The sequence below is a fragment of the Pteropus alecto genome, unplaced genomic scaffold (genome assembly GCF_000325575.1).
Source record: "Pteropus alecto unplaced genomic scaffold, ASM32557v1 scaffold155, whole genome shotgun sequence".
Classification (NCBI taxonomy): domain Eukaryota; kingdom Metazoa; phylum Chordata; class Mammalia; order Chiroptera; family Pteropodidae; genus Pteropus; species Pteropus alecto.
Window position 1 is genome coordinate 19,523,402 of NW_006438113.1, and position 25,770 is coordinate 19,549,171.

Below are 25,770 nucleotides of genomic sequence, written 5' to 3' on the forward strand. Positions count from 1 at the left end.
GAAAGAAAGAGAGAGAGAGAAATGGGCCATGGATAGATTCATTTACTGATTTGGCCAATAAAATATATTAACACTTTTCTTATTAATCAAAAAAATGCAAATTTAAACAATTAAATCCTGTCACTTGACTGTTAAATTGGTAAACATTCTTAAAATTATTGTTTGATAAGATATTTGTAAAGTGTTTAGCCTGGCATGTGGAGAGAGCTCAGTAAGTAATATTTTTATCAAAACTGCTAATAAGGCAGCAGTGGGAAGGGCATTCATACATACTTGCCTGGTTGGGTAGGGTAGGGATGAAGGAGTAATAAAACTTTTCTAGAAAGGAAATTGGAAATAAGTATTAAGAACCTTAAAAATTGAATTCTAAACAAAAATGTAGACAAAGGATCATAGGATCTAAAAGCAAAGCACAACCTAAATATAGCTAAACAGCTTATGTTCATAAAGATTTGTAATTATCTGAAAGTGACATAATTAATAGGTTTGAAAAATATGCACATAAACTTCCTAAGTATAAAAGGGAAGTGTTTTAAACAGAAATTTTCCACAAAGTCTTGAGGTATTTATAAATTTTGTATTCTGAATAATTAAAACTCTTAACATACAGTTTTTGTAATTAAAACTAACTTTACCATTGAGATCTCTACTGTGCTACATTATACTGTAGCTGACACATCTTAATCTATTAGGTAGAATCTTGATCCTCTAACTTTGAAAATATATAAATAGCATAGGAATGTTAAGAAAATTGTTATTACTGTTAATCTAGTATTAAAAGTAAAGGGGAGAATGGAGGAAATTAGGAGAATTTTGATTGTCAAAGCTCTAGATTAACTCTGGAAGATCATTTACACAATTAGAGTTTGAAGAATGTATGAAATGAGGGAAAATATGTTCAAATCACTTTTAGAACATGTGCCCCTTTCTTGGTCTGAGAGAAGCAATAAATTCCTCTTTTTAGCTTTATTTCTTAAGGGAAATGTGAATTTGTAACATGAATATACAAAGATCTGTGTATTCTTTTGTAGACAAGTTAAATCTTAGTGGAGAGAGTTTAGATCCGTTTGTCAAAAGCTTGGATCTCTCCCCAAAACCAGTGTGGTCTTAGACGTCACTTAATAGTGGGCAAAAGTTCTAAAGTCCTTTCTGCCTCTACTGTTCTGTGATTTTGAAATGTATATAACTACTTTTGCTGCTACTATTTATCCAAAATAGAAAATCAACCCTGGCTTCCTCATAATTCACCTATTTAAAAAACACAAATCACAAAATGAAAATATTATGGCATAAGTTTGTTATAGACCTCACTTATTAATAAGTTAATTTCTTGAGTAATGGTGCATTCTTTGTTTTAGTTTATTATTTAAATAAATATAACAGATTTTGTATTTCTAGTCTAAGCTTTTTTTTTTAGAGGAAGTATCTGTGTTAGAGTATTTAAATAAAAAATTTTAATTGGCTTTTATGATCAGAGTCTATTATGGAATTCAGAGGTTTATTTCACTCTAAGAAATGAAATTTACCAAAATTATTACTTATCAATTTTTCCCCTCTTTGTAGATATTCGAATACCACTGATGTGGAAAGACTCTGATCACTTCAGCAATAAAGAACGTATGTATGATTTTAATTTGTAATTTGAATCTTTTCCTTAATGTATAGTTAATTTGTGATTATTGGGAGAAAAAGTTGCTTCCACACTGAAATGAATTGATGTCATTTGACAGAATAAGCAAAATCTTGCTGAACTGTTTTTTCCCTAATTTTTAGTATAAATATGTTATAATTGCTTGATACTAATTAAGGGAATGAATATGTATTAGTCTTTTAGTTGTTGATAGGAACCTTTGCAAGGACAGTATGTGACAAGTTGTAAGGAAAGGGAAGTGTAAAACAAAAGAAAATGTTTAAGGAGTGAAGGTAAAGGCAACTTTTCTTCTATTGACCAAAGCCCTGGATATCTTTTCTGCCTTGTTTTGTTACTTCAGATTATTTATTTAACAGGATATAAAAGAGAAAGATTTTTAGCTTGATCTTATTTTCTTTTTCCCCTTCATCATTTTATGGCTTTATATAGTCTTCACAAATCCATGTAATACTTAGGTCATAGAAATTAACCTCAAATAATTTCTAGCTGTTTGAGGGAAAGCAGTAAAGATATGATAATCCTTTATTGTTCTTGTCTGTTGTGATACCATTGTTACTCATACTTTAAAAACTGAATCATATTGAACATAATTAGTTTTATACGAAGAATCCAAAATCAGGTTAGTATATTTGTTATTCAATTAGGAAATATAATTTACAAAAGAATACATGTGGGAATTAAGTACATCTGATTATTATAGAGATTAACTTTTTTGAAGAGTTACATCTTTTCAATAATAAGGATTTAGCCCTTTAATCACCTACTACTTTTAAAAAACATCACCATATTAAAAGGCCCTGCAGCTCTGCTTTTTTGTGTTCACATGTCTACTTTTTATTGTTTTCGTGGTTTCCTCCCTTGCTGTTAGTTTAGTGGAAAATGTTTTGCTGCTGTTAACGTGCCGGGTCTTAACTTCTTATAATAGAAAACTTTTTTTTCTTAAATAGATTTGGAAACCAAAATGACAAAGGTAATATGAGTGTGTATGTGTGTGTGTGTGTGTATGTGTGTATACACACACACACACACACACACACATACACATAATAACTTTGCTGTTGATTAAAGCTTAAATAGTTTTCTAGGGATAAAATTTATGAGTTTGGTGGTCATTTTAGACTACTAAGAGGCCTATATTTTTAGCTTTATTTTCTGATATTCCCTAGTTTAATTATTGTAGTTGGGTAGGATATTAACATACACTGACAAAACAATCACTATAAAAAGTTAAGGATTGCAGTGTACAGTGTCTATAAATAAGAATCTATTAACAAATATTTAGCTAATTTTTTTTCATTTTCAAGTAAATTTTAACATAATATAGGCTTGATTTATCACATGCTAAATGGCTTAAATGTTTTTTTTTCTCTAGGATCACCGCGCTATGCCATTTTTTGTTTATTCAAAATGGGAGCTGAAGTTTTTGATACTGACATGATGATTGTGGATAAAACAATTACAGATATATGTTTTGAAAATGTAACCGTATTGTAAGTATTATTTATCTTTAGAGAATGAAAATAATCTAAAATTCTTTTTTAAAGGTGGGTACGATTATTGGGTCTTTGGATTATTTTTGAAGCATTAAGATGTTTAAATGTTTAAATTGATTTTAAAAGTTACTTTATTCAAAAGAAGTCCATTTCTACATTTAAAATTTTCCAACTTAAAGTAAATGGAAATCATGTGATATTAGTAATAAGCGTTTGACTCATTACATATTATAAATTTTTTTAAGTTTTGCAAATGTTTATAGTTCATTTATTTGCTAAGCCATGAATACAATGGAATCTCATTATAACATTATTGTGTACAGAATGCATTTGCGAATAAAACAGGTTTTGATATCTTATAGAGGAGATTTAGTTACAGAAATACCAAATTAGTATTACAACTTTACTTATACGATAGTCCTGAAATATGTGCCGTAGAAAAAGCACTTTAGTAAAATTTCAAGATGTTCTTTTTCTTATGGTGCACTTCTTTCATGTACTCCAAAACAATAAAACATTGGGTGATCCTCAGGGCTGTTTTTATTGCGTCTGCTTTTTTACAGGCTCATTTTATTGTGGTCATAATGCAACACCAGAAAGAACTCCTCAGGTAGCCATAGAAATCATTTTTAACTAACATAAGTTTTTCCTGGCCTCTTTTAAAGGTTATGTTGGCCTAAGTAGTGTATGATTTGTATTTCCTTTAGAGTTTTAAAGACACTATCTTCATATCTAAATATTAATAGCTATTTAACTATTAAAATAAAGTCAGTATACATGACTTTTGCCATTTTCAGCTATGGAGCAATACAGTTGAGATTTAAGAGTACTAGTTTTGCCACACATAACATTAAAAAAAACTATTGCAAACCATGTTTTGTGGCTTCTGTCCAGTGTCCCATAAGTAATTGCACGGCACAGAAAAATAAAATACATTGTTCTGTATTATTAGAAGTAATGTGGGCCCTCTTACAAGCTCTGTTGAACCAAAGCAATTTATTTAGGATCCCAAAAATGTTTACATAATTGAGACTAAAAAAATAATTACTCTTGGTTACCTAAATACATTTATTTCCATTATCAACGGTTGCTAATAAACTTTTTCCTATCAAAATCATCTGTTAATGGGCTCTTTTCTTCATGTCATTGCTATTGTTTGTTTTACCACAAAGACAAAAATCATATATTTTTCTCCAGGGACAGAACAATGTAAGTTTCTTGGAAAGACAACACATGATTTATAATTTTTTAAAAATTCTGTAAATATTTTAAATTGTTCTAAAAATAAGTGCAGTCAGATGTTCTAAATGTTGTTTAAAAATGTGCCTTTTGTTATGATTGTTTTTAATAAGTATTCAATATTTATGAATCTCTGGTTTTCCTCTAAATATTGACATTTGTTAGTCATTACCAGGAATATTGTATGTTTAAAAGTTGCCAAATAATAAACTATAAAAATATCTGGAAGTTATTCCTTGGATTTATCCAAACTTTGGATTGGCCATTTAAATCTTAAAAAGTCTGTGCTGCATTTTTAAAATCTCTGAGGCTGATGGATTGTCTTTAGGTAATATCTACTGCTGATGGACCTGTTTTGCCATTTTAAATATATTTTATTATTAGTAACACCACCACAGTCTTTTATGGAAGGGCAGTTAATTGTGTCTGAAAAAGGGCAAAGCCAATCTTAGTGTTTGCTAAAATTGCAGAATTTCTGCATACTGGTTTAATAAATATTTGAGTACCTTTTATGCTAGTTTAAGAATACAAAGATTACCAGCACTGACCTTCAAGTTCATACCTTGAGTCTATCTTTTTATGTTATTTTTTGTTTGTTTTTCTCTTATATAACTAAATATTGAAATGTTATTTTAGAGTTATTAGGTGTACAGGTGGGACAGGTTGTGGGGGGAGTTACTGGCACAGTGGTTAAGTGGACTGTAAGTGACTATGAAAAAGAAATGAAAACTAAAGTTTTTAACAGAAGAAACCTTTGGGGTTTTTTCATTTTGTTTTCTTTCCTTTTTGTTTTCAAACCACTTTCTTTTGGAAGAATAGTCATTTCAGGAAATCACACATATAATGTAAACACCTTAAAAATAGCTGTATTAAAGGAATGACAAGGAGAAATAGCATTGGCAACAAAATAACCAGGACATTTTATTCTTTTTCTTTAAGTAATATGCCTTTACATATTGTTTAAATTGAGTTAAGACCTATCTACTTTAGAAGCCAGTACCTCTGGAAGTTGTAGTGACTCAGGTCATTTAGATACTAAATAAGTGCTGGGAGATTCTGTCTCATTAACATACATTAACATAAACCTATTTCAAATGCTGATTTCAAGTGTATGAAAACATCAAAGGATGTTATAATTTTATTTCCTTTTGAGTTAAATTTCTAACATTTTGAATGCCCTTGTTTTTAGTAATGAAGCAAGGCCAGACTTTCAGATAAAGGTGGAATTATATAGTTGCTGTACAGAAGAATCTTCTCTAACCAACACACCAAAAAAATTAGCTAAGAAACTGAAGACCTCTATAAGTAAAGCTACAGGAAAGAAAATAAATTCATTTCTTCAAGATCATGAAACATGCTTGTCCTTCAGTCCTGCTGTTTCGTAAGTTTCTAATGCAATATTTATAGTGATGGTATAATTATATATTTGTGACATTTTAAAGTATTGTATGTGGAGTGTACGTTTATATTTTAAAAGGAAAAAACATCCTGAAGCAGAAACAAAACTTGGTTGTCTGACATTTACCCAGCTGAGGTAGCCGTAATACCTTACTTTGAAAGTAGGAAGTTGAGTGACAGTTTGTTTTTAGTGATTTTGGAATTCCAGTATCTACCAGAAAGATGAAATGTTTTTCTTGAAAAGGGACTTTATATGTCAAAGTATTTGCTACATATCAGCCTGCTAATTGGATTTCTATATTTATGTCATGCTTTATTCATATAGATTTAAAAAAAAATATTTTACCTCTGTAACAAAACCGCATTACCATTATCATACCTAACAAAATAAAAAAATGTCTTTAATATCTTCTGATATCTAGTCTGTATTCAAATTGCCCCAATTCTGAAAAAGTCCTCTTGTGGTTTGTTTGTGCAAATCAGGATCCAAACAAATTCTACAATGTTTCGTTTAAGTGAGTCTTTTAAGTTTTTTTAATCTTTAACAATTTCCTATCTGCTTTTTTCTTGCCATTATTTATTGAAGAAACCAGATCTTGTGGAATTTTCCATATTTTGAATTTAGCTGATTGTATCTTTGTGGGTTTTTTTAAAAACATCTTTTCCTATCTTCTGTTTTCCTATACCTGATAGCTACACCTAGAAGACTGATTAGATTCAGGTTCTCATTTATGGCAGTAATACTTCGTATTGATTATATGTGCTTCCTACTGTCTCGCATTAGGAGCCCTTGTTCTACTTTAAGTCATGTTAAAATTGATCAGTGGGTTCAGGTGTTGCCAGCCTGATTTATCCATTATAAAGTTCCCTATCAATCTTTTGTCTAATGGTTTTAGAAGCCATTGCTGATCATTTATTATTTTATTAGGGATTATAATTTGGTTACTTGCTAAATTTATCCTGCATTTTTTTTAAGTTATCTTTTTTCATTGAGGTATAACTGAAATATATTATTTTAGTTTCAGGTATACAGCATAATATTCAATATTTCTACATATTGCAAAATGATTACCACAATAAGTCTAATTAACATCTGTCCCCATACATAGTTACTGAATTTTTTCTTATGATGAGAACTTTTAAGATTTACTCTCTTAGCAACTTTCACATATGCAATACAATATTGTTACTTATAGTCACCATGGTGTGCATTACATCCCGTGACTTAACTTTATAACTGGAAGATTATACCTTTTGACCCCCTTTACCCATTTTGCCCACCCCACCCCACACCTTATCTTCTACCTCTGGCAACCACTAATCTGGTCTCTGTATCTATGAAATCAAGCTCATAGATTCGGAGACAGGTCTTATATGGGGAAATAGTAGCAATTGATTCTCCTTTAAAGTCGGTAGGATCTCCTTTTGTAACCTAGCCTCCAGCATTCTTTCAGTAGAATCACAATTCTAAATGCAGCTTGGTTTTGGGCATATGTTGCCCTCATTTGACCCTGTAACCATGCTCAAGATAGATCATTATCTTTAACATTATCCCAGGGATAAAAAGTAGTTAAATCTCTCTCCATCGTATTAGCGTCAGAAGTCTCTTTCATTGGTGGGAGTTACCAAAAAAGACATGGTTTCTGTCCTGGTAAAATTCTCAAAAATCTGAGGAGGAAGCTTGATAATCATTGTCTTTGGAGATGAAGTGGAGCACGCTGATCACCTATAACCTCCTTCAGTCAGGACAAGACTATTTCTATGTCAGATGCTGTACAATGAATATTCAAATATTTAAATGTCTCCTCATCATAATTCTGTTCATCTCACATGCTGAGATGGTTTCTTTCCATTCCAACATCACCATCTTGCTTTTACATTATTATGTAGTTTTTGGAGAGGAGAAAGAAATTTAGGAGAGAACTGAGTACGTGAGTATCTGATTCAGTTGGGATCTAAGAAGAGTCCAATTATTTAATTTTTAAAATTAAACTCATTGGGGTGACATTGGTTAATTAAATTAAATAGGATTCCAGTGTATAATTCTATAACACGTAATCTGTATATTGCATTGTGTTCACCACCAAAAGTCAAATCTCCTGCATTTTTTTTTAAACCTAGAATTCTCTCAAAGGAGAACTTCCCTTCACGAACTCTGTGGATATAAATGCAAAAAAAAAAAAAAAGAAAGAAAGATGAAAGAAAGGAAAGAAAAAAAATTTAATTGTTTCTTTTATTTATCCAATTTTAGAATAATTTGATATCCTAGCAACCATGGAGGTGATCAGTGTTTTGCTTTAACTCTTTAATTTTTATCTATTAGTGTTTTAATCTATTGTAGTTATTATTTTCTTTGAAGCCAAATGGTCTCATCTTTGATTACTGGTAAACTTTCATGTTGACTCCTGCATATTTTTGATACAACCTAATCTCTGACAGCTTCTTTGCTTTCTGACACAAGATGTTCCATGTTCATCTTGTACTTTCTGCCCAGATTTAGAATTATCATTTTTTTGAGAATCCCTGGTTTCTTTCAGATACTTTCTTTAAACATTGTGTTTGTTGCTTCACAAATATTTTTATGTTTATGTTTCTTGAGAAAACTGTTGATGAGGCTACATTGCTAGAATTTCTTTGCATGTCAGTAGAGTTGGCTCTTCAGCATGCCAGTAATTTTACTGTAATTACAAAAAGCAAAATATTTTAGGTATAGATCCTGGAAGTATCAATCATCAGAGTGTAATTAAGTAACTCTTTTCATGTCAGATATATTTCGTGTGGAAAATGCCTTGGGACTCTAGCATTGTGGCTTTCAGTCTATTTTGCTTGAGAACCCTTTCTAAGTACATTTTAATTTTACATCATGACTGAGTGCACAACTACATAAGCAGAGTTCATAAAACAATACTTAGCCCTTGCTATTTATAATATAATTATCAGACTCTTTTATTCTAGTTATTTTCAGTTTTTAGAATAATCTGTGAATGATTAAGTTGATTTCATGATCTATAAATGGGTCCCATCCTCTGAAAAACAGTCATGGAAAATATTCTATGCTAATATAAATGTCATTAAAAAAGAGGAAGAGGACCCTTTAATTTTCTTCCTTTAAAATTAAGTCTATCTTAAAACTTTTTTTAGGTTAAGATTATATCAAGTATTTGCTGAAAAGATGCTTTAATTCAACCATAAGGTAATGGAACCATTTCTTTTTGATGATTAAATGAGCAATTATATTTCTAAGTTGAATCATAGATTTTAGAACTAAAAGAGACCTTGGAGGTAATTACTGAGTTCAGTAGTTTTAAAACTTTTTTTAAGCAGCAAATTCCTTATTTAAAAAATGACAAGACTAGTTGTGTTCTGGACGTTACATTATTCCCAAGGCCTCTCTTTTCTCATATGAAAGGTGAGGATGCTTAGACACAGTTTTTTTTAGAAGGATCCTTAGAGACATTTTTAGTGTTTCATATGCTTTTAAAGCATATAAAAACAATGAGTGGACCTCTTAGTTTTAAAATTTTATCATTTGACAGTGAATATTTCAATTTTTTATCCTGTCATTTATTTGTGTGACCCAGGGCAGATTAATTTACTTTCTAGGTTTTTGTTTTTCCCTCTGTAAAATGAGACTATTAATCATGTAATCATATCTAACTCCATATGATATTTATGAGATTCAAAAAGATAATTCATGAACTTGGTATTATAGTAAGCATTTAATAAATGTAGCTCTTACCATTGTTACTATTTTTAATGTTCTGAGACCATACTTTTTTTTCAAATTCATGCTGAAGCATTGCAGTTTAGAAAATTTGACAAAATTTGATATAAATTGTAGACAGATATTTTAAAATTTAAAATAATGTTTATAATTTCAAAGAAGATAATATAAGTGATGTTAGAACTTCTTTTTAACCTATATTCCTCTTCGAAGCCTCGAAGAATTTTTGAGAATAACATTATTGGTATTAAGTTTTTTTTAATAGGGATTAACATCTTTGTCTTGAAGTATTCATTCTCCTATTTAGATTTGTCATTCTACTTGCTCTATACCTGAATTCATATACTGATTTTCTTTTTTTTTAATTAATTAATTTTTTATAATGACATTGGTTAACGAAATCCAGTAAGTTTTCAGCTATACATTTTAACAGTAAGGCATATATATATTTACATTGTATGTTCACCTCCTATAGTCAGATTTCTTTCTGTCACCACCTATTTGACCCCTTTTATCCCATCTACGTCCCCTCACTACTGATTTTCTTTATTAACATTTCCCGTGAAACTTACCTACCATTTGTTTATTTATACCATTAAAGTTGGTCAAAAGATAGAATAAAACCTTTTACAACATTTCAAATTGTGTTCTCCTAATACCAGCATACTATAGAGCTTCTGGTCTGAATCCAGAGTATACGAGGTTAAACTCATAGCCCATGACAGCTCTTACCTGATACTGATATTTCCTTAACTGACCACTTCAGCACCATGATGAGTTTGAAAATAAAATTAGTATTAAAAAGGGGATCAGTTTTATTTCTTTAATAGTGATCTAGTTCAATGAGAAAATTCCTAATACAGCTTTTAATTTTTAGCCAAAATCAGCATAAAGGATTAAATTTAGACAATATATATTTTATCTAGTAATATGGCATGTGACCAAATACAGCTGTTCTTCCTGACAAAAGAGAGCACTTTTTCGGGTTACCATTTAAAGTAGTTATTTGTTTTCTCATAACATTTTTGGATACCTCCCCCCCAAATGTTATAACAATTGGCCTATTTGATTTTAAAAAATGTAGCCGATTAAACTTTTGGGAGCTCAATATTAGGGTTGGCCAAAGGAATGAGTGTAATGTTTTAGTAAGAAAATGTTATCCTGACAAGAATGTTTTAAAAATGAGATCATTGTTGGTTTTGGAAGCATTGCCATTGTAATTAGTCATGGTTTAAAAATGAAGTAACTTGAAATATCATCATAAAGTATTGTTTGATCTGAAAGAAGACAGTGAACATTTTTGGTAATTTTTAGCATGCTCCCTTATGTGATTCATTTATTCATTTGATTTGTGGAATTTAGCTTACTGAATTCCTTTAGCTAGATTTTTCCCAGTGCCTCTATAGCTGAATTAACTATTTTATGCTTTTTAAGAACTATATAGTACATTTTTCTTCATTGTGTAAACATACGTTGTTTTAAACAGTCATCTTGTGAAAACTGGTAAAATCGAGAGTGATTATTTACTTGACAAAATGGTGTATAAATTTTTTTTAAAAAGCCACTATATTACATTTTAAATTAGGTTGAAGTTACATGTATACTAACTCTCGTGCAGAATAAGTGGATTATTTATGTTCTGAGGAACAAGGGTGTTAATGGTTTGGTACTGTGAAAGATGACTCAGCATTCAAACATAACTAAGGAATTACTCAGCTGTTGAGTATAATTAATTTATTCATTTAATGATCTTAGAAATGATTATTCAGCAGTTACATCATGTGGCATGTTGGTTTCAAAGGTTAATAAGACATGCTCCTTCCATTCAAAATTTTTGTAGTACTAAAATATGGTCATTATACATCTGTTTTAACAGAAAAAGTACCTTAATTTTCAACTATTTCTTAATGAAGTATAAAGATAGTAAGTATAGCATAGTGGAGTTCTTTTTTTAATATAGCACTTGCTAGCTATAGGCAAGTCATTTACATTCTCTGCACTTGAATTTCTTCATCTGAAAACATGGACCAGAATATCTGCCCTGCCTACCTCAAATAGTTTTTGTAAACCTTCGAAAAGATATTGCTTGTCAAAGTGCCTTAAACTTCACATAAGTAGATGTAATATTATAATGCTTCGTATGTCTCTGATTTTTAGGGGATGTTTTCATCCTACTACAACTTTACATTTATTATTTCATTACAAAATATAAACTTGAGAAATAGAATCTAGAAGAGAAGTTATTTATAGTTCAACCACTCTAAGTCAAAAGCTTTTTATAATTCTAGGTTTTTAAATAGCTAGCTTTAGGGGATATTTAGATATTCATAATTATACTATACATTCAACATTTTTTAGGGTTATTACAGAGTCTTCACAAAATCCTTGTAATGATCACATTACCTATTAACTGGCTCTATCATGGTTTATTTAACCATCTATTCATTGGAAATAGAGGCAAATGTCTTACATGTTTACCTTAAAGTAATTGAGGAAAAGATGTCTTAGTCACAATTATTTTTTAAGCCCTAAGAAAAAAAATTAAACATATACTTTGTTCATCACATAATATTAGCCTCAACTGCCACACAGATTGCTTCCTAAACACGCCAGTGTAGCCAGTGTACTCAGCGTAAGTATAAGCAGCCTGTAACATAGCCGCTTTCTGTGACACTAATCGCAGTATTTTATGTTACACTATGTATTGAAATGGCGCCATTCCTGAAGTGAAGAATACGCAGATGTTTTTTAGTGGTCAGTGAGAATAAATTATAATGTTACTCCTAAAAATAGAAACAAAACTTTCCTTTTCTTTGTCTCCCTTTTCCTGCCTCCCACCATTTCAGGTTTGTTTTTTTATTCTTGTTGGACTTAAAGTACACGTAGATTGTCTTCTCATAACTTCCTTGCCACCAGTGATCTTGCCTTCTTAGCTATTTCAGCCATCCACCACATGATTGTACTCTAGATCTTATCATCACTAATACTTGCACACCCCCTATAATCTTGTTAGGTGTTCCTCTCTACCACCACCTCACACACTTCCAGCTTGCTCCCTTCAGTGCTCTGACTCCAACTTAGCTTTGACACCGTGATTTGCCATTTTATTCTTTCCTAATATTTCTCTCCTTTTGTCATACCTTTGGAAATCAACTTAAATTTTACTTTTAGCTCCTCTGCACTTTACACTCAGGAAGAATAGATGAGGCTGGAGAAAAAGTGTCATACTCACTGGTCTCACATTAGACACATGATGACTAACTTTAAGTGAGTTCTCAGTATGACTGAGCAATCCTACTAAGTTTCCATAGCCTTCCACTCACCTCTCATTAGGATAAGTATTTCACATCATGTTACTCTCTTCTGAAACCTCCAGTACCATGTCCTCTCCACTCTTTATCAAAAGCCAATGACTATTTCATATGCCATTGACACTACTGAAGCAATCAGAAGAGAACTTAACATTTTCTCCATCTACAAAATCTACTAGCATTTGGATCTTTGTTTGCTGCTTTCCTTCCTTGTGAACTAATTGCCTTTGCCTCATCTGAGGAAACCTACTTGTGCATCTCATCTTCTCAACTACTCAAAAGTAGGTTCCTGCACATGTACCCTTCTCCCCATGCTCCACCATCAGGTTTTCTTCTACTGCATTCCATAGCCACAAATACATAAACATGCTGAAATACCTCCCATTCCTACTGCCCATTTATTTCATAGCTGTCCTTTACAGAAAAGAGTCTTTTATATTATCTATCTCCACTTTTCTCCTCCCATTCTCTTGGACCATTCCAGTCAGCTTTCATCCTATTACCTCTATCTCAACCTACAGAAACTTCTCTGTGAAAGTCAACGGTTACCGTCATGTTACCAAAGCCTTTGGTCAGTTGTCAGTATTTCTCTGACTGGAACTTTTAGCGCATTTAACACGATTGATCGCTCTCCTTGAAGCTCTTTTTTAGCTTGCCTTCTAGGATTCCACTCTTGTGGTTTTTCTTCTACCTCAGTGACTTTTCCTCGCCTTCCCTGATTCCTCTAACATAGGTCCTCAGCTTTCTAATCTCCGTTTCTTTGGTAGAAAAAGTTGCATTACAACTTTCAAATGCCAGTATTCAATTCATTCCTCCACTTACTCTTTTTACTCCTCCCTCCTGCCTCAGAATATAATAACTGAGTCTTATTTACCATTAATGCCCCTCACCTTGCATAAGACTTGACACATATTAGGTATTCAGTTACTATTTTTGAATGAATGGAGATCATTCAAAAGAAATATTTGTAAGTTAAACCAAATAATTTTCAGATTTTCTTAAGATACAATAGCATAAAAAGAGAAACATGCCAAGTTGATTAATCATTTATGTTAACTATAAACTAGCATTTATAACATCTAAATGTGTGGAGTTTTTTTTTGGTAAAATATAGGTGATGTAATGTTTACCATTTTAACCATTTTTAAGTATGGTTCACTGGTATTAAGTGCCTATACGATATTGTGCAACCATGCATCTCCAGAACTTTGTAATCTTCCCAAACTGAAACTGTACCCATTGAACAATAATACCCTGTTTCCCCCTCCACCCAGCCCCTGGCAGCCTTCTACTTCCTGTCGTTTGAATTGGACTATTCTAAGTACCTCATATAAGTTGAATCATACAGTAGGATTCTGGCTTTTTGAGACTGGCTTATTTCACTTAGCATAATGTCTGTGTGGTTCATCCATGTTGTAGCCTGTGTCAGAATTTTTCTTTTTAAGGCTAAATAATATTCCATTTTATGTATATACTAAATGGTTTACCTTTTCACCCTTGAATGGACACTTGGGCTTCTTCTACTATTTGACTCTTTGAATAATGATATTAACATGGGTGTGCATATATCTGTGTGAGTCCCAACTTTTCAGTTCTTTTGGCTATATATCCAGAAGTGGAATTGCTGAATCATATGTTAATGCTATTTCCAATTTTTTGAGGAACTACCATACTGTCTTCCATAGTGGTTACCATTTTATATTCCCATCAGTATTGTACAAAGTTCCAGTTTGTCCACATCCCAGCCAACATTCGTTATTTTCTATTTTCTTTGTTGTTGTTGCTTTTTAATAATAGCCATCCTCAAGAGTGTAAAATGGTATCTCATTGTGTTTTGATCTGCATGACTAGTGATCTTGAGCATCTTTTCGTGTTTTTATTGGCCATTAGTATATCGCTTTTAGAGAAATGTCAAAGTCCTTTGCCCACGTTTTAATCAGATTTTTTTGTTGTTGTTGAACATTTGAATATTTTATGTAGTAGAAAATATACTCAAATACTTAAAACATGTCTTCTTTCTCACTGTTAGTGGTGCAAAGTATAGTTTACTAGCTCAGACTACCCTGACCTTGGAAAGTGCTGAGGACAGTTTCAAGACCCATAATCTGTCTATTAATGGAAATGGTAAGTACAATCTATATTTTACTTATTACATATGTTATGTCAGTATACATATTGTGTGTGTGTGTGTGTGTGTATGTATATATATATACATGGTAATGTGTATATATATATATATACATACATACAATGGTAAGTACAATCTATATTTTACTTATTACATATGTTATGTCAGTATACATATATACATACACACAATGGTAAGTACAATCTATATTTTACTTATTACATATGTTATGTCAGTATACATATTGTGTGTGTGTGTGTATGTATACATACACACACACTTATTACATATGTCGGTATGTATATGTTATGTCGAGATATATATATATGTATATGTATATGGTGACAGTAAACATTTCTAATTTTAACATGTTCCCCTGAAGTGGATATTGGCTTAAATAATGTAGAAATGAGTGGTTCTGTCGATTCTTTTAAATATTTCCATCCCTTTTCCCCAAAAGTGAAAAGTTTGTTTTCCTTTCTCCATGCTGTTTTTCCAGAGATTGGCTAGTGAGGCTAGCTTGGTGAGAACAGAAAGGTTTTGTACATTCTGAATCTTTGTCTTTGACTTGAAATTGGTGACTTCACCACTCTACTAGTTGGCAATCAAAGGACCTGTCTTATTTCTAAATTTGAAATTGAGGAAGTCAACCCTTCCATTGTGGGAAGCAGAGGATTTAAGAGATTGTAGGGTTAAATCAACCTTAACCCTTTTCTCTCTGGATGATATTGGTAGTTATAGTTTATCCAAAAGAAATATGGCAAGGTGAAGAAGGGGGTTATTAGGAAGGTTTGTAAAACTTAGCATGAGCACTCTCTACTCTCTCAGATTATTTTTCTATGATGAAGAATATAGAGTGGTGTTGGTAAAATTCTTGGCAAATATTATTTGGATTATTTATTCCTATTCTTATTCTGAAATAGAATATATACAGATAGGTACTGCTTTACTAATATTTATTGTTGTAAAGATGGGTGGCTTGTATTGTTGAGATTGGCAATTTTACAACAATATTGTTTGTTTCACACTAAATATTACATTAAAAATAAAGTTCATAAAATGTAAAAGTACATTTTAATAGATAATTATGAGAATATGTACATAACTACTTCCATGTTAATAAATAGAACATTGCCAACACTATTTCCCGTCAAGTACCCTAGGTGTAAACATGTCCCAACTTTTCTGGTATTCACTTACTTGCATTTCTTTATGGTTTTACCACCAACTTGCTTCCCCAAATAATATAGTCTAGATTTTTCTGGATTGAACTTTATGTGGATGGAATCACATTATGTTTTCTTAATGACTTGCTTTTTGTTTATTATTCAATATGTATGCATTTCACTGCTCATAGTATTTCATTATATATCACTTTGTATTTATCCCTTATTCAGTTATTTTTAATACTCATAGAGTTCTTTAGGTTTACTGTTTCTTGAGTCAGTTTTAGTTAAGTTATATTTTTATACATATGAATCTATTTAATCTAGAATCTGAGGTTTACAAGCATTAACTTCTTCATGATAGCTTTATTGAATTTCTGCAGCATCTGTAGCAATGCCTCTCTTTTCTATTCCTGATATTGGCTGTTTGTACTCACCCTGTTTTTTAATTATCAGTCTTGTTGTAGTTTGGTCAGTTTTTTATTCAGTGAAAGTAACTTTATTTTCTCTTTGTTTTTGGTTTTCTGAAGTTTCACTATAAGTATAGAATTTAATTTCATTTACGTTGTTTTTGGAACTCCTTGAACTTCTTTAGGTTTTTGATTGGTGACAGATCTTTCATTAGTTCTGGACAAAATCTCACTTTTCTTTTCAGACAGCCTCTGCTCCATTCTCTTGTTTCTCTCCTAACATTCCTGTTAAACCTATGTTAATCTTTCTCACTGTATCCTCTATGTTTATTACCTTTTATGATATAATTTTCATCTTTTTGTCTGTGCTGCTTTTCTGGATTTTTTTTTTTAACTATCTTCCATTTCCTTATTCTCTCTGCAGCCCTGTCTGATCTGTTGTTAAACCTATATACCAAGTTCTTTATTTCAGTTATTGTATTTCTCAGCTTTGGAAGTTTTCTTTTACTTTTTCAAATCTATTATGCTACTTTGTATTCCATGCATACATTATCAGTATTATATTTTAGGTTTTAAAAGAGTAATCATAGCTGTTTCATAATCTGTGACTAGTAGTTCAGATATATAAAGTCTTTCTGAGTTGGTTTCTGTTTTTTTTTTTCTACTAGTTCTTACTGAGACTCATGATGTCTCAATCCCTTCAATATCTGTTTATCTTCTGCGTTTGTCATTATAATTGAAAGTTTACAGTTAATATGTAGGATTAAATTGATGCTTAGAGTTTCTGTTTGTTTCTGACAGGCACCTGGGGGGACTATCAGGCTAGGCATACTTTATCCAAAGACCATGTCTAAGTATCTCTGGACCCCTCCCATCTCCACCTACAGGCAATGGGAATTCTGGATACTGAGGTTGGTTTGCTTTTGGCTTACCACTACCCTGTTGGTGATTCCTTTGGGATATCAGCTTAGTATGAGGAAAATCTCTCATTAAACTGCTTGCTTTGTTCAGGCCTTAGATTTTGATTTCTCTTAGGCTTCCCTCATGTTGCAAAATCATTAAATCATAAATTCAGATTTGCTGGGATTGGCAAATGCTATTAAGACAAATAGAGCTTGTATGCTCACTTAACTCATTGGTTCTCATTCATCTGATTTATTCTGGTAATTTCTGTGGTCTTGTTACTTCTTTCTTGGTCTGGGAAAGTTTTTTAAAATATAGTTGATTCAGTATTTTCGGTATGAGGATTGGCCTAAACAATCTACCCTTTCATCATCCAAACATGAAGTCTGCAATGGCATTAGCATTATCAATTTTATTAGAAAATCTGGCAAATGAAGTTCATTGTCATCCCATTTGTGTCAGTTCTCTAGAATTATCAATATGACTACCATATGCTGAATGCCTATTATGTGTCAGACACTGTTATATAAAATATTCAGCCTTCAAAAAGAAGAGAATGCTACAAAATGTGACAACATGAATGAACCTTGAGGACATTATGCTAACTGAAATAGCCAGTCATAGAAGGACAAATACTGCATGATTCCACTTAAATGAGGTATCTAAAATAGTCAAACTCATAGAAACAGAGAGTACAATGCCAGTCACCAAGGGCTGTGGGAGGGGGAAGTGGGGAGTTGCTTCAACGGTCTAAAGTTTCACTTATACAAGATGAAAGTTCTTGAGAGCTGCTGCACAACATAGTGCTTATTCTTAACAGCACTGGATCGTCCACTTAAAAATCTAAGGGCTGGATCTCCTGTTAGTGTTCTCGCTACAATAATCTAGAAGTAAATAAATAAGCAAACAAGCACTTTTAAAGCTGTTTTTATTCTTAGTGACTATGAGATGGTAGTTACAAGGAAACGTTGCAATGAAGTGGTTGATAGAGGGGCCCCCAGCCTTGAATTCACATTCTGGTTCTACCACTGGCCAGCTCTGTGACCTTCGCAAGTTCCTCATTTTATCATTTACAGTTTACAAATGAGTAAAATATAGCTTAGAGAATGTTATATATTAGATCATGCAGTTAGCAAGTGGTTGAGCTGGACTTTAAATAATCCAGGACAGGCTGTGCTCATTCTGCTATGCTTTCTGGTCAGGCATGATTACTGTTAAAGCAACGAAGGACTCAAAATACTATTGATGTGTGAATAATGGACTTGATGATAAAAGGTCTTATTCTTTCAACCAAATCATCTGAAAAGTTTTGGAGAAGAATACAATTCACAAAGGGAGTGTCAATTTTAGCAATGATTCCTTAGTTCTATAAGATACTACTAGCTTACAAGATTCGCCTTTAATGAAATTCTCATGGGCAAATATGCATGGAAACTATGTGGTTATAGTTCTTTCTTAGAGGAACACAATACAGATTAACATATTAAAGACCAAAAAGGCCTATGCTTAAAACAATAACATCAAAAAAACTGTTGACTTTGGAACATGTAGATTCCACTAGAAAATAATTTAAGAAACACCAACCTATATGCCTAACATTTTTTATGTAATAGGTATATTCGTAGAAGTGTGTGTAAATTAAAAACTTGTAATTAAATCTTAACAATTAAAATGAAAAAAAAAAAGCCACCTTCTAATTTTTTCATTAATATAAGTCTATGTTAATGTAATGGGGTTTTCCTAAATAAAATTATCTTAATGTCCACCAAAAACTATAAAAACCAAGAAGAAATACAAGATTTTTTGAAATTGATAACTTTATTATTTTCGCTAATTGAAAGAAAAAGCCAAAATGATAGTTTATATTTGTCTTCAAGAAATTTTGATACTTTTTATAAAACAATGAAACCACATTGTGAAGATTGACTCACACAGAACTAAGATGTTATCTGGATTCTTTCTCCTGCCTGTGTATTGTTTTTGTTGTTGCTGCCGTTTTTTTAAACTCCATTTTGTTCCCCATTTGAAACTACAGATGAATTAGATAAAATCTGTAAGTAAACTGCTCTTTCACTTCCCGTTTCATTTCATCTTGTCCTAATACCTCCCTTGGTTAGAAAAGAATTAAGCATTTTGATTAAATGTGTTGCACAAGGAATGAGAGACAGCATTTAAAAAAAAGAAAGGGTATAGTTCTGGGAGTAAGACTACACTGGATATAAAATTACGAGAAGCATCCATTATGTGCCAGACACAGTAATAGATGTCATATACACATTATCTTATTTGATTTTCTCAACTTTCCTACTTAAGATAGGTAGTATTTTTTAAAATGAGCAATTGATACTGAGATAGGTTAAGTGACTAGCCTAGATGCCTTATTTCTTGTCAGAAGTAGAAGCTATCACTCTACATTTTAATTCACGATGCTCCTAAGCTGTAAAGTAACCTAGATTAGAAGTAACAGGTGATTGCAGGCTATGTGGCAAGGAATTCTATATCCAATATTCCTTTTCAAGGACTGCAATCAGGAAGGAATTATTTTTCTTGGTGGGCCATGAAATCTGAGCTTATTTTACCAAAGAAGCACATGTGATATTTAGGTTCCAGTACATTACTGATGGAACAAACTATGAACTGATGTGAAAAAAGACTAATTATCTATGATTCATTTTTAAAAAATGCATCCTAACTTAAAAACAACTAGCTTTCAGATATTTAGAACATAGGTTATTAATAAATCTGGGATTGCTTATAAAGAAATTTGCTGTCAGACTTTAAATTCATAAATCACAAAGTTGATTTTAGATGTGTTACTTAGATGCATGCTTTTATAGAATTTTTATTTCATTCCCTGCCTATTTTAAGAAAGGAGATTCTCTTGTTTGTTTCTGTATTTTGGGATCATAGCTTGTATTGTATTTATGCATTTATTCTTCCTAGGTCAAACCCTTTATTTATAAAAGATAGTATCTTTAACAAGTTATTAATAAAAAGAGTTTGACTAGTTCTAGGCTATTTGCGTGCTGTTCTTTAATAGAATGTTGAGCAGATAAGTTAATAAAAAACCTTTTTGTTTACTTTGTTCTCTTCCTTTTAGGCTGGTGTTCTTCATTTAACTGATGTACCAAACTTTGGCTACATTGCATCTATATGTGAAATAATTTTTACCAACAATGTTTTATTTTCCAGGGTTACTAAGATTTTTTTTTGGTCAATAATAGTAACAGCTAATGGCCAGCCATTTTATAGGCACTACCAAGAGGAGTACAGTGTAAACTTTAAAATCATTTTTGTGTGGTTCACTGTGAACAAAGGGGCATATGCTGGATTTTTATTGATACCCTAATTTACAGAATAAATTCTGCAATGCTTTCCTTCCATGTAGATGTGGAAGGAAGTACCTACTTGCACTCTATACTAAAGTAGTATCTTAATGTTTTTTAAAAGAACTTTTTAAAAGCAATTACGAACTTATAGAAAGTTACAAGTTGAATGTCAAGATATTTTTTCCCAAAAATTATATGAGAATAAGTTGATTATGTGATGGTTCATTACCCCAAATATGTTAATACATATTTTCTACTAAGAGGACATCTTGCTACATCACTAGGATCTCCAAGTCAGGAAATGAATAATAATATATGACTATCATCTAATTCTCAGACTCCATTTAAGTGTTGCCCATTGAAGGATCCAGTACATAATCTTGCATTAACATTTAATTATCATGCTTCTTTAGTTTTTTTTAATGTTTCCTTGGCTTTCATAACCTTGACATTTTTCAATATCAGCTATTTCATAGAATATTCTTCAATTTGGGTTTGCATGATTTCTTGGGATAAAATTCTGGATATGCACGTTTGGCAGAAATATCACAGAAATGATTCTGTGTTCTCATTGCAGCCTATCCAAGTAGCATATAATTTTGATTCATCCCATTATTGTGGTGTTCACTTTGATTACTTGATTAGGTGATGTCTACCAAGTTTTCCTACTGTAAAGTTACTCTTTTGTTTCCCCCTTGTAATACATACACATTGTATATGTATGTAGGGGAATGTGGGGTACATTGAAACTCTTAAGTATATTACTTCTTATTGGACTTTCCATTTATTCATGATTGTAGTTATATCAATATGGACTCATGTTTTTCTGTTTTATTCAGGACATCATAATCTGTTAATATTATTGTTTATTTTGAGGTTCAAATTGTTTTTAATTTGGCCAATGGGAGCACATTCAAGGTGACTTTTATATTTTTAACACGTCCTCGTCATTATTGAATACTTCTTTTCTTTATGGAATAACAGGATATTTCAGGCTCATCATGTACTTTCCCTGGCCCAACACTGGACTTAGCTATTTCTTCAAGGAATGCTGGTTCTTTTTAACAGAAATAATATTTAGTAGACATGATCTGGGCTGTAGGTATATTCATTGCTATTAGGGTGCTGCTTTTCCTAGGCCCCCTCAGTGGACTGAGCTACTTACATGCATGTATATTTTGTCATATAGTTCTTAATCTCTGTATATGAAAACCATGAGTTTATACCAGTGCATCTAGTTCTAATCCAGCACCACAGTTCATTCTATATATTTTTAATTCCTTTCTCTGACTGTGAGAAACCTGTCTTCTATTTAATTTTTTTCTTCTTTGGTCATTCTCCCTGAAAGCAACATCCTCTCATCTCTCCCACATGGATGCTTTCTTCTTCTTTCTGGGGGCTCTGACTCTCTATTTTGGGGGAGCCCTTGCCCCATGTAGATTCTCCTCCCCCTACTCAAGCTTTAACTTCCTAGGCCTTACTTTCATCTTGTGTGGACATGCCATCCCCAGCTGCCCTTCTGCTGACTGGGCTTTTCTGGGCTCTGACACATTGTTCTGGGTCATTGAATGTGTGGATGGCTTTCTCACTGCTCTCAAACTCTTGACTCCCCATAGCTGGGCCATACCACAAATGTGTACACTCTCCTTACTCTGCTTGGGTTAAGACACCTCACATTGGGCAGCTACCCCACATAGACCCTCTCACTCAGCTTGGGCCCTGACTCCCTGTGCCAGGCCATCCCCGGAGCAGAGATCTCCTTTGGGCTCTAGGCTGTGCCCCATGTGGTCCGTCCCTCTCAGCCTGTTCAGGCTCTGATACTTCCTGCTGGGCAACCATCTTGCTTACCCTCATCCTCTAGCACCCAGCCATGACATACCACAGTCTACCCCCACCCCAGCACAGATACCCATCTTGGTGGGGTCCACCTAATAGCTTCCAACTGAATTAAGAGGAAAGGCAAAAAAGGTTTATTAAATTTTTATCTTAAAGTTGCGCTCTGAAATGTTTTATTCAGAGGATCATTTTGCTAATTATTATAATGAAAGCAAAAGTAGAATTTGACATAGACCAAAAAAGTCACTTTATTAGATTTTTTTTTTTTTTCTATTAAATGAGTTTGCTTCTGTGCCTTGAATTACCTCTGTTAATTACTTTAAGATCAAACAAGTACAAGAGACTAAAAGTTCCATGTCTATTCCAGGTGATAGCATACTGTAAACTATGTTTAATGTCATCTCTGATTTGATTTTAAATATGGCACTGGTATTTGAGTAGGATGAACCTTTACATATGTTCTTATATAAAGTAAAAAAAAATTGTAAAAAGAAAAAAATCAAAATGTATAATAACCTTAAATAAACATATATTTTTAACTCGATTTTTTTTCTCTCGTTTAAACAGAGGCGTCTCCGTTCTGGCTCCCTTTATTTGGTAACATGTGCTGCCGTTTTGTTGTCCAGCCAGCCTGTATGTCTGAGAATGCGTTTGCAGGATTCCTTAATCAGCAGGTTAGAAGACTTTAAATATCCTACAATAATTATAGCTCCAATTTAGCTCTTAATCCTTCTGATATTGAGAAGTATTTTTTAAAATTGTTTTAAATACCAGTTTTCTCACTGTTAGACATAGACTGGGGTAGGGCAGGGGTGGTTAGGGGGCGACCTCCCCTGAGACGGTGGGAAGGGGAGGGGTCTAATGCAGTTTGCATGGCAGGGGAGCTACCTCTCCAGGTTCCTCTGCTTTATTAATAGCTGTAACACTGTAATCAGCAACAGAGGACTCCTTGTGGAAACTGATGAGGCCTTCTCAACACCTTTCACATGAAGGCCTTCCTGGCAGACCGCTTTTGGCACAGTTTAGGTCTGGGCTTCCAAAGCTGTCTCTCTGCCTCCTACTCCTGATTTATTTATAACCATAGTTATTTATATTCAGTAAATAATTAATTATGGACTCCAATGAATCAATAGCTTTTACTAAAGGATTCCATTAAGAGGAAAGAAAATTTGCATTCTTATAGGGTAGTCAACATTTTCCAGTGTTCTAAGAACAATAAGAGAAAATTATATTTTGAATATTGAGTTATTGTTATAATTTTCCTGTGTTGTTAGGTGAATTGTTGTGGAGTTCTAAGCACTCATTTTTAAAAGACTAACTTCTCTAAAACTGCATCGATTTATGATTTTATGTATATAAAGTTATGTGGTAATCGTTACCTCCATTTTGCTTATTTAATGCTTTTGAGAATTCCAAACCTTTCTTTTCTAAATTAACTTACTCTTTGATTTGAGGCTATTGACTTATTAGATAATAAATTAATTGGTAACTATCATATTTAAAAATTTCAAAATTTTTAAATATGATAATTTAACTTTGATAATTTAAGTATTTTTGTTGAATTTTAGAGTTAAGATGATAAATAATGATTTAACTTTGATATTTTCTTGATTTTTTTTTTTTTTCTAGCAAATGGTGGACGGTCTCATTAGTTGGAGAAGGTTGTATTGTGTTTTGAGAGGAGGTAAACTCTATTGTTTTTATACTCCAGAAGAAATTGAAGCTAAAGTGGAACCGGCTTTGGTAGTATCCATTAACAAGGTAAATAAGATGCTATTTTGAAAATAAAGATATAACATTTTAAAAAGTTTGTTCTTTTCTATATAGTTTACATTATCATAAAGAAAAAGGAAGTATTGCTAAAAATAGGTTAATTCATAAAGATAATTAATCTTATTTTTTTTTCCATTATAGAACTTTATCTAGTAAAGGAAATACTGTATATTTCCTAAGAAAACATAGTAATTGAAAATCTATACCAGTAAATAGGTTTTAAAGCAGAGGGTGTAACTCTGTGCTAATAGGATATGTAAATTTTTCATGAATTTGTTTAAGAGATTATATAAACATAAATTCTTAGCTCTTAATACAGTGATATTCTTTTTAGTTAATACCCAAACAAACCCATAAAAAGACATTCCTGAGTATACTTTCTGATTTCTTATGGGATTGATGGGCACTTGTCCAACCTGCTGTCAGCACAGAAAAGCCTGACAGTCCATTTAGAATACTTGAGTGCTTACACTGTATTTAAAAAGTAGTACTATACCACCTAGAGAATCTATCAAATACACACACACACACACACACACAGGTTTGATAGAAGATTATTAAAATTCAGTTACAAATTTTTCACCCACAGATCTATAGGAAAACTTTTCACAATAAGCTGCACTTACTTTCTTTTATTCCAGGTTCTTAAATTTATCTTCATCTGTCATACAAGACTAGTGTTTATTAGAGGTTTCGCCCGCCCTCCGCTTTTTATAGCATTCCTATCATAGACTACTTTGATGCATTTATAGAGCAGAATATGTTTTCTGCCTGTGGACTACACTTAATTGTTCCTAGTTTTAATTTGCTTGCTTTTGGTGTGGTTGAATTGAAGTATATGATAAAATATGAGCCATCACATCTGTTAACTCTGCATATTTTACTTGTCTTTAAATTTTCTTTTGAAGAAAAATGTAAAGTGGTATATTCTGAAAAACATGTAGATACTAGTTTCTTAATCTATAAGGACTTGAGTTAATTTCTGTGATCTTTTCCAATAATGACATTTGGTCTGTTTCTATCCTGCTTTTAGAAATTACACTGCTTTTTACTTAAAGGAAATCCTTCAGGGACACCTTTTATTATATAATTAAGTCCACTTAATTTATCTGGTTTTGTGTATTAGTGTTGCTCTTAAATAATATATCCCAATAATACTGCAACATAGTGAATTTATTTTAGTTTAGAAAGTTAGATTTATGAAAGTATAATTTTATTATTGGAAAGTTGATTTTTTTTATTATTTGCCAACTTATTATTTTGTTTTGTTTATGCAGAGTTCACTTTACCCTAGTCTTTTGAAAATTTCAAATGTACAGAGAAGTTGAAAGGATAATGAACGCCTGTGTACCCTTCACTTGGATTCTTTAGCTCTTGTTAACATTTTGCCATATTTGCATTCTCTCTAT

At 32.1% G+C, this 25,770-nt stretch overlaps 1 protein-coding gene across 2 annotated transcripts in view; it reads left to right on the top strand.

Annotated features, from left to right (window-relative positions):
• The window catches only part of RTKN2 (rhotekin 2), a 63,637-nt gene that overhangs the window by 17,937 nt on the left and 19,930 nt on the right, over positions 1-25,770 (top strand). For both annotated transcript variants that reach the window (XM_006915599.3, XM_015592313.2), the window contains 6 exons: positions 1,564-1,617; positions 3,024-3,141; positions 5,573-5,764; positions 14,846-14,940; positions 23,156-23,262; positions 24,218-24,349. In XM_006915599.3, the coding sequence (XP_006915661.1) occupies positions 1,564-1,617; positions 3,024-3,141; positions 5,573-5,764; positions 14,846-14,940; positions 23,156-23,262; positions 24,218-24,349 (698 nt within the window). The remainder of the gene's footprint in view (positions 1-1,563; positions 1,618-3,023; positions 3,142-5,572; positions 5,765-14,845; positions 14,941-23,155; positions 23,263-24,217; positions 24,350-25,770) is intronic.